General features: G+C 39.5%; 1 protein-coding gene across 3 annotated transcripts in view; it reads left to right on the top strand.

Annotated features, from left to right (window-relative positions):
• Positions 1-268: 268 nt before the first annotated feature.
• Positions 269-10,568, top strand: part of kcnh7 (potassium channel, voltage gated eag related subfamily H, member 7) — a 104,093-nt gene continuing 93,793 nt past the window's right edge. For all 3 annotated transcript variants that reach the window (XM_061904687.1, XM_061904686.1, XM_061904685.1), the window contains exons 1-2: positions 269-516; positions 5,952-6,182. In XM_061904687.1, coding sequence (XP_061760671.1) covers positions 441-516; positions 5,952-6,182 — 307 coding nt within the window. In that variant the 5' untranslated portion in view covers positions 269-440. The remainder of the gene's footprint in view (positions 517-5,951; positions 6,183-10,568) is intronic.

Here is a 10,568-nt window from a genome sequence, read left to right as displayed (position 1 = left end):
TTTTTTTAAATGTATTTTTTAAATTTTTGCAATACAATCAATTTTGCAATTTTTGCAGAATGTGTCCCGGTCCGCACTTTCGACACACCTGCAATATAACAAAGGGGCAAACGGTAAATACTCATACGGATACCACTGTAATGATATTTTGGTCGACGTGCGCATCGAGCGTGCCTCAGTCCGTCAGCACGTAGCCCCGCCCCCTGCCGTCTCCCGCTTTGTCCCCCCCCCCCCCCCCCCCCTTGTCGCAACTAGAGAGCCGCGCGCACCCACCGTGGCGGTAAGCGAGACGATATCGTTTGTGAAAAGAGACGGCAGCTCGACCCCAAACCATTCGTCTCATTCAATGAATTCAAAAGACGCGTCAGGAGGCGAGAATGGAGGCAGGACGACGATGATGTTGTTGCCGCCATGACGGGCTGCTGACCATCAAGGCAATCATGCCGGTCCGGAGGGGTCACGTGGCGCCACACAACACCTTTCTCGGAGTCATCATTCGCAAATTCGAAGGACAAAGTGAGTTCATGATTGCTGTGCCCCGTCCTGTTTAATTCGTGTTTTAAACATATGTATACCCAATTGTCATTGACATTATGTATTTAATATGAATACATGTGTTTGTTTTTAATTGATGCTATTTATTTGAATATATTAATATCCATCCACCCATTTGCTACGGCTTGTCCCTTTTGGGGTCGCATACATTTTATTTACAAATATGTATTCTAGGTTTTTAAAGGCCTACTGAAATGAGATTTTCTTATTTAAATGGGGATAGCAGGTCCAGTCTATGTGTCATACTTGATCATTTAGCGATATTGCCATATATTTTTGCTGAAAGGATTTAGTAGAGAACATCGATGGTAAAGTTCGCAACTTTTGGTCGCTAATAAAAAAAACTTGCCTTTACCGGAAGTAGCAGACGATGTGCGCGTGACGTCACGAGTTCTAGGGCTCCTCGCATTGTTTATAAACATAGCCTCCAGCAGCAAGAGCTATTCGGACCGAGAAAGCGACAATTTCCCCATTAATTTGAGCGACGATGAAAGATTCGTGGATGAGGAAATCTAGAGTGAAAGACTAGGAAAAAAAGAAAGGAAAGGCGACGGCTCCAGGCGGCAGTGTCAGCGATTCAGATGTAATTAGACACATCCATCCATTCATTTTCAACCGCTTATACCCTTTTGGGGTCTTTGGCGCCTATATCAGCTACAATCGGGCGTAAGGCGGGGTACACCCTGGACAAGTCGCCACCTCATCGCAGGGCCAACACAGATAGACAGACAACATTCACACTCACATTCACACACTAGGGCCAATTTAGTGTTGCCAATCAACCTATCCCCAGGTGCATGTCTTTGGAAGTGGGAGGAAGCCCGAGTATCCGGACGGAACCCACACATTCACGGGGAGAACATGCAAACTCCACACACAAATATCCCGAGCCTGGGATTGAACCCAGGACTGCAGGACATTCGTATTGTGAGGCAGACATACTAACCCCTCTTCCACTGTGAAGCCAATTAGACACATTTACTAGGATAATTCTGGAAGATCCCTTATCTGCTTATTGTTTTAATGAGATTGTAAAGTCATACCTGATTGTCGGATGGCTGCGGTGAACGCCAGTGTCTCTGAGAGAAGCCGAGGAGCCAAGATCACAGCTGCCTTTTAGAGCTACAGTAGGAGGTATAATCCACTGATGTCTCCGGTAAGAGCCGACTTAATATCACAATTTTCCCATCCAAAAACTTGCTGGTTGACGTAGAGAAACATGTTCACTTGACCGCTCTGTGTCAAAGCTTCACAACAAACAAAGAAACACCGGCTGTGTTTCGGTGCTAAAGGCAGCTGCAATCCACCGCTTTCCACCAACAGCATTCTTAATTGATGTCTCCTTTTTTAATTGGACAAATTGCAAAAGATTCAGCAACACAGATGTCCAAAATACTGTGTAATTATGTGATGAAAAGACACGACTTTTAGCCGAGAGTGGTGCTGGAAGCACGCGTCATCATAAGCGTCATCATTCCGTGACGTTTTCAACAGGATACCTGGCGGGAAATTTAAAATTGCAATTTAGTAAACTAAAAAGGCCGTATTGGCATGTGTTGCAATGTTAATATTTCATCATTGATATATAAACTATCAGACTGCGTGGTCGGTAGTAGTGGGTTTCAGTAGGCCTTTAAATGTAACATACCTGTATACTTATATTTTTTCAACATATTTTTCAATTTTAATAAAATCTAATTATAATGTTAAACATGTTTACATATATCATATATCATTTGTTAGTGTTTATATATAAGTAAATAATGTGATAAAACGTTTGGGTTTAATCTGATATATTAGAATTTTTAGTATCCATTAGGGCTGCGAATCTTTGGGTGTCCCACTATTTGATTCAATATCGATTCTTGGGGTCGCGATTCGATTATATATCAATTTTTTTCGATTCAACGCGATTCTCGATTCAAAAATGATATTTTTCCTATTCAAAACGGTTCTGTATTCATTCAAAACATAGGATATCAGCAGGATCTACCCCAGTCTGCTGACATGCAAGCAGAGTAGTAGATTTAGGAAAAAAAAAACTTTTATAATTGTAAAGGACAATGTTTTATCAACTGATTGCAATAATGTAAATTTGTTTTAACTATTAAACGAACCAAAAATATGACTTATTTTATCTTTGTGAAAATATTTGACAGTGTGTTGTCAAGCTTGTGAGATGCGATGCAAGTGTAAGCCACTGTGACACTATTGTTTTTATTTTTTTATTTTTATAAATGTCTTCTGATAATGACCCAAAGGATAAGATCACGGGTACAAGCGGCCGAAATGAGTTTCCTCCGCCGTGTGGCGGGGCTCTCCCTTAGAGATAGGGTGAGAAGCTCTGCCATCCGGGAGGAACTCAAAGTAAAGCCACTGCTCCTTCACTTCGAGAGGAGCCAGATGAGGTGGTTCGGGCATCTGGTCAGGATGCCACCCGAACGCCTCCCTAGGGAGGTGTTTAGGGCACGTCCAGCTGGTAGGAGGCCACGGGGAAGACCCAGGACACGTTGGGAAGACTTATGTCTCCCGGCTGGCCTGGGAACGCCTCGGGATCCCCCGGGAAGAGCTAGACGAAATGGCTGGAGATAGGGAAGTCTGGGCTTCCCTGCTTAGGCTGCTGCCCCCGCGACCCGACCTCGGATAAGCGGAAGATGATGGATGGATGGATGGGTCTTCTGATAATGTAAATGAGGGATTTTTAATTACTGCTATGCTAAAATTATAAATAATATTGATACTGTTGTTGATAATATTCATTTTTGTTTCACTACTTTTGGTTTGTTCTGTGTCGTGTTTGTGTCTCCTCTCAATTGCTCGGTTTATTGCAGTTCTGAGTGTTGCTGGGTCAGGTTTGGTTTTGGAATTGGATTGCATTGTTATGGTATGCACCTGGGGATAGGTTGATTGGCAACACTAAATTGGCCCTAGTGTGTGAATGTGAGTGTGAATGTTGTCTGTCTATCTGTGTTGGCCCTGCGATGAGGTGGCGACTTGTCCAGGGTGTACCCCGCCTTCGGCCCGTTTGTAGCTGAGATAGGCGCCAGCGCCCCCCGCGACCCGAAAAGGGAATAAGCAGTAGAAAATGGATGGATGGATAATATGGGATTGCTGTGTATTGGTTTGTTGGATTGAATAAAAAAATAAAAATAAAATTAGAATCGATTCGGAATCGCACAACGTGAGAATCGCGATTCGTATTCGAATTGATTTTTTCCCACACCTCTGGTATCCATCCATCCATCCATCCATCCATTTTCTACCGCTTATTTTCTTTGGGGTCGCGGAGGGCGCTGGTGCCTATCAGCTACAGTAGGGCGTAAAGCGGTGTATACCCTGGACAAGTCGCCACCTCATCACAGGGCCAACACAGATAGACAGACAACATTCACACTCACATTCACACACTAGGGCCAATTTAGTGTTGCCAATCAACCTATCCCCAGGTGCATGTCTTTGGAAGTGGGAGGAAGCCGGAGTACCCGGAGGGAACCCACGCATTCACGGGGAGAACATGCAAACTCCACACAGAAAGATCCCGAGCCCGGGATTGAACCCCAGACTACTCAGGACCTTCGTATTGTGAGGCAGACGCACTAACCCCTCTTCCACCGTTACGAATTTTTTGTATTTTATTTATAAATATTTTTGATTACATTTGAAAATAAATATTTGATTAAAATATTAAAATACTTAAGACATTCTGTTATAAATATTTTTGATTACATTTGAAAATAAATATTTGATTAAAATATTAAAATACTTAAGACATTCTGTTATACTTTTGGTCATGGGTGCAGGACAGCTGCATTTCAAATCCTATGTAAATTGCACCATTTCGAAAACTATTTTTAAGCTTTGTGAATTGTTTTTTTGTCATTTATTTCTGGAAAAATCATTACCAGTAAAAATATGGAAGTAGTTGAATGAACTCTGTTTATAATAATAACATAATATTTGCAATTACATCAGTTGTGGCACTTCCTACACGTTGAACACGTGTCACAGGAAGCAAGAACTGCAAAAACAGAGAAAATATGCCTGATCTTCTTGAGACGATAGATAAATAATGTAATATCCCGGTTATTGTGACCAAAATAGTCATAGTTATCCGTATTTTTACGGTATCATTTAAATTTGCTGGAGCTTTCTTCCCTCACTTTTGGCTTGACTACCACCTGTTATCAGGTGGTAGTATATATATATATATATATATATATATATATATATATATATATATATATATATATATATATATATATATTAGGGGTGTGGGAAAAAATCGATTTGAATACGAATCGCGATTCTCACGTTGTGCGATTCAGAATCGATCCTCACTTTTTGTCAGAGACATCAAGGAAGACAACAGACAAAAGTGCCTGATATAGTAAAGGTTAAAACACGTGCAAACTTGATAGCGCACACAAAACTGATATAATTATCTCATTTAGGAAGGATTGCTTCTGTCAAATGAGCAAAATAACAAGCACAATCAATATAGCGTGTTTTCCTGCAAATATAATTATTTAGCGTCTGCAATGTAATTGATTCAACCTGCATCCGCTGTTTTTGCGTCAACATTTAACAGGTTTGGAAGGTACTTGCAAATAGGAAAGACGACACTGACACAAATATGTCCACAAGGGCCCACCTAAGTGCTGGCTGTATTGTGATTGCTCCTCTGCGATTCTCAACCATTTATGATAGAAAGCAATACAAACACTCCAAAATTATGCATAAGGTCAAAATAAGGATGTTATTTAATAACTGCTATTGCTCCCTCACAGGCCACACAGGCAACAGGTGATAAATTGTAAACGTGGAGCGACAGAAATAACATTCTCACATGTAAATAAGATCAATAAAATACTATTTAGTTGAATATAACAACAGTTAACATAGCTGTTTTATATTAAATGAATCCCTGAATTACTTATGTACAATATCATATAAATAAAATAACAGTAGTTGTTATAACGGTCGTGACCCACTGTGGATGAATGAATGAAAAGTTTGCAATTGACTTTCATTAATGTCCAACACAAAATAGTTTTTGGTAGATGAGGTCAATTCTGTGCCAATTTATCTTTCTTTTTTTTACCTTTCATGGATCATTCTGTACAGTATGTACCAAAACACAATGTCTTTGATGTCTTATCCATTACGCTCGAGGGTGCCAAAGGGTTCTTTGTCACCACTTATCAGACGTTTACAACATCCTCAAACATTCTTGATGTATCTTTCCGTGTCGGAACAAGAGCCAAAGTGAGTGTGAATGACAACAACATGATCCAAGATAGCCATGGAAGCTCCAAAGATCATCACTCTAACCACACATTGTTGCGTGCCGCACATTGGGAGCCATGAAGTTTAAGAATTTACCTTTTTCTTCACAGACAAAAAATTCATCATCGCTAATGCACGTATGAAAAACTGCGGCATCATCTACTGCAACGATGGTTTCTGCAAGATGACCGGATTCTCCCGGCCGGATGTCATGCAGAAACCGTGCACGTGCGACTTCCTGCACGGCCAATTCACCAGCCGACACGCCATTGCCCAAGTAGCCCAGGCCCTACTGGGCTCGGAGGAACGCAAGGTGGACATCACGTACCACCGCAAGGATGGTGAGCACTTTATTTTCTTACATACAGTTTTCATACTCCAAAAGTCCCCTTTGAATGTATTGAGCTCACTGCCCTTAACACATACTGTACAAAGCATCTCAAGGTTATTACAACCTCAAATAAATCCTTCTGTGTGGCGGGAGAATAGAAGATCACATTGTTGGAAAAATATTTAGTTGCATTTTGCTACAATGAGGAGTGACGTTATTTTTTTTGTCCTTTTATGAACATTTTTTGTCCTTCATCTGAATGCCGTAAGGTACTAATTGGAAACGCAGTAATGTCTTTCATTTCATTTCATTTTTTTTATTTATCTCCTTCATTCATGTGCATTTTTGATAAACAGACAATTAAACTTTAGCAACTAAACACATATTTACACACCTATGTTTGAGAAGGAACATACGTCGCACCGGCCGAAAATGCATAATAAAGAAGGAAAAAAACATATATACGTCGCACTGGAGAATAAGTCGCATTTCTGAGGGAAATGTATTTAATAAAATCCAACACCAAGAATAGACATTTGAAAGGCAATTTAAAATAAATAAAGAATAGTGAACAACAGGCTGAATAAGTGTACGTTATATAACGTATAAATAACCAACTGAGAAGGTGCCTGGTATGTTAACGTAATATATCATGGTAAGAGTCATTCTAATAACTATAACATAGAACATTGTTTACCAAACAATCTGTCACTCCTAATCGATAAATCCGATGAAATTTTCTTCATCTATGTCGCTTCTAAACAACTCTGCCAACTCCAAAGGTATGCGCCGCTTCCTCTTGTCGTTTTCTGCTGCATATTTCACTACGTCCAGCTAGTAATCTGCAGTACATGATCTCCTTTTCAGTGCCATTTTTTGTTCAGCCCTTCCCAGTTTTTATAAGTTACCGCCAACGATGAAATGACCCTCTTTAATGGCTACGGCAGTAGCATATAGCATATAGCATTCCATGACCCACAATGCACTTCTGCCATGACCCTCCTCCGCCAAATTCTTATTGGTTGACGTGTATGTGACGATTGCTGACATTTTCTTTGTCTCTTCCGCGAATGAGATTAAATAATATTATTTGATATTTTACGGTAATGTGTTAATAATTTCACACATAAGTCGTTCCTGTATATAAGTCGCAACCCCGGCCAAACTATGAAAAAAACTGCGACTTATAGCCCGAAAAATACGGTAACAAGTAGTCTTACTTAATGGATAACCCAGATTCACAAGCATACAAACCAAACAAATACTTCCAAATATAATGAAAACAAACAAAAACACACACAAAAAAAACAAGTACAAAACTTCATAAAGAACAAACCGAACAAAAAAAGTAATATACATCTCACGTTGTGATACAAAACAATTAGAAAAAACAGACAAAAAAAAGGTAGAATAATAAATATAAAGCAAAATTTCAGTGTGAAAAGGAAACATAACAACACAATACGGATGTACATATTCGTTTTAACAATGATTCGATATTTGTGAATGTCGATACGACTCATAAACTTTCCAAAAATGTTTCGAACAATTTAATCTGAAAAGATTCAGTGAGGTTTTTTTTAGCAAAAAAAGCATAAAAATAAACCAGTGTGACTCTAAAAATAAATACTGAGTACTGCAGGTGAAGTTTCCTATATTTCTGTTATTTCTTGTGAGGGAATTATGTATAAATTGATTATGGATACAAACAAACAAACAGACAAGTAAACAACAATTAATGGCCAAGGCATTCACATCTTTTTTTAAATAAAGTGCAACCAACACTTTAGGTTGCATAACAAAAGGAAACATTTTCTGCTCACCTTTTCAACATATAGGACATTTTCAATAAAATTACAGTAACAAACACCTTAACAGTAGATTCACCTGCTAAAAATAAAGTTTCCTGACCCGGTATCTGTTCTTAGCTCTTGTGTCGCCGATGACAAACCGTTCCAGGTGTGTGGAAGCATGAATGCTCCCTCATCCTTGTTGATGGTGTTGGCCCCTCGTTTCTTCATCCCCATAGCCATCTTCATCCATCTCTTGTATTTCTTTATTTGTTTCTAATTAAATTAATTCTCCTTGTGTTCCGGAAGTCTGTGCATAGCCGTAACTTGCTCCATTGTTGTCAGAAGTCAGTCCCCTGTTTTGTCGCTTAAAGTTGTGTTGCGACTTTATATAATTGTGTTGTGTCATTTGTTTTTGTTGTGGCCTTTGCAATTGTGCTGTAGTTAAAGTTTTTGTGTTCAAAGTCAATCAATCAATCAACCAATCAAATTTAATTTCTATTGCCCTTAATCACAGGTGCCTCGAAGGGCTGTATATAACAAAATGACATAATTCCTGGTTAACGTGAGAGTCCAGTCCATTGAGGGCAAGCAGAGGGTCCAAGAAGAGTGGTCCACACTGGATCATGACTTATAAACAGTTAGCACTTCCTCCAGACTGGTATCTCTCCAGGGATTATCTGTGGGCATTTGCTAACCTTTCCTTGCAGGAGAGGGGGGCTAAAAAGAGAGAGAATTGGCAGGTCAATTTGTCTAAAACAGAATCTGTTTAAAATCTAGAGCAGGGGTGCCCATTGCGTCGATCGCGATCGACTGGTCGATCTCGGAGGGTTTGTCAGTCCATCTCAAGCCAGGTATTAAAAAATATACATAAAAATCAATCAATCAATCAATGTTTACTTATATAGCCCTAAATCACTAGTGTCTCAAAGGGCTGCACAAACCACTACGACAAAAATGAGCAATCATCAATCATACCAAGACTTCACTTTCGTCAGTTGTTTGACATTCTCGGCACCCGAGGATCCTGTGAGATGACGCTGGCTGCTGCAAGCTCATATTTAAGAAAAAAATCACTAACAGGGCGGACGCAGAGAAACACATTTTATTTCTAGAGACTCCGTACCTACTGTCAAAACTCTAACGACCAACCGCACAGTTCCTGTCTTCACCATAAAAGACCTGTTTCATCCTGCCTGTGCTAACAAAATAAGAGTCTCAGAAAGCTAGCGTGCACAAGCTAGCAAGCTACGGAGTTTGATGCCAATATATTTCTCCCCGGCCCTCAGCGACCGCTTTCTCACTTGCTTGCCAACCCGCACAGTCACTGACGTCACTCACCTGCTGCCAGACATTAAAGGGCCATACACATATGCTACTCTCATAACAAAGTGTTTAAAAACGAGTATGCAAGTTGGACAAATGAGATGCCAAATCCAACCACTTTCATGTGGTATTGGACAGAAAGGAGGACTTTTTTTTTTCCTCCATTTTTGAAAATGCGGACGTTATCAGCACCACTGTCTAATTCCAATCAATGCAAGTCATCAGAATCAAATACACCAACTTATATTCTTGTCTTCATGAAAGAAAGGAATCTATGTGTGTTAAACATGCTTGTATTATCATTAAACACCATTAACTTGTTAAGAAAAATGTCTCTTTCATAAATAAATAAATATGAATTATAAATAGGAATGAGGTAGATCTCCTCGACTTGGTCAATTGAAAAGTAGCTCGCCTGCAGAAAAAGTATGAGCGCCCCTGATCGAGAGTATATAAATTAGTTTTAATGTGGGACTTAAATGCTTATAACTAGAGGTCATCTATAACTGTTGCCAGTAGCGCATTCCAGAGTACGAGAGCGCAAATACAAAACACTTTAGATAGAGCCTGCAGACATTTTTTTGGGTTTCGGGAATCACTAATAAGCAGGCTTTGATGGAACCTAGGTGTCTGGACGAAATGTAGGGTACAATAGAATCAGCAAGATAAGATGGTGCTAAACCGTTAAATATTTTGTAAGTAAGTAATAAAACCATTAAGTCACATCTTAAGTGTACCAGGAGCCAGTGCAGGTGAGCCAGTATAGGTCTAACATCATCAAATTCTCTTCTTCTACTCAAACGTCTTGAGCCACAACTGTAATATTTTAAAGCTGGACACGGGGAGACCCAAAAATAATATGTTGACGTATGAACACATGAACAATGATCTTTACGACACTGATAGACCATAAAGGACAGATTTTAGTGATATCACTGAGATGAAAGAAGGCTGTTTTATAAATGTTCTTAATGTGTAAGTCAAACAACAAAGTTGGATCAAAAATATTATCGAGATTCTTCACCGAGTCACTTTGTATAATTGTTTTTTTTATCAAATTTCAATGTGGTATCCTTAAACAAGTGCCTTACTCTAGCCCGACTAATAATCAACATTTCTGTTTTCTTAGCGTTAAGATGCAGGAAGTTGCCAGACATCCATTGTTTAGTATCATTAAGACACACCTCCAGATGACTACAATCTTGGGTTTGGTCACCTTTAGGGGCATGTAGAGTTGGGTGTCATCAACATAACAATGAAAAATAACACTGTATTTGCAA

Source organism: Nerophis ophidion, linkage group LG06 (assembly GCF_033978795.1).
Source record: "Nerophis ophidion isolate RoL-2023_Sa linkage group LG06, RoL_Noph_v1.0, whole genome shotgun sequence".
Taxonomy (NCBI): Eukaryota; Metazoa; Chordata; class Actinopteri; order Syngnathiformes; family Syngnathidae; genus Nerophis; species Nerophis ophidion.
This window is presented reverse-complemented; position numbering and strand designations above follow the sequence as displayed.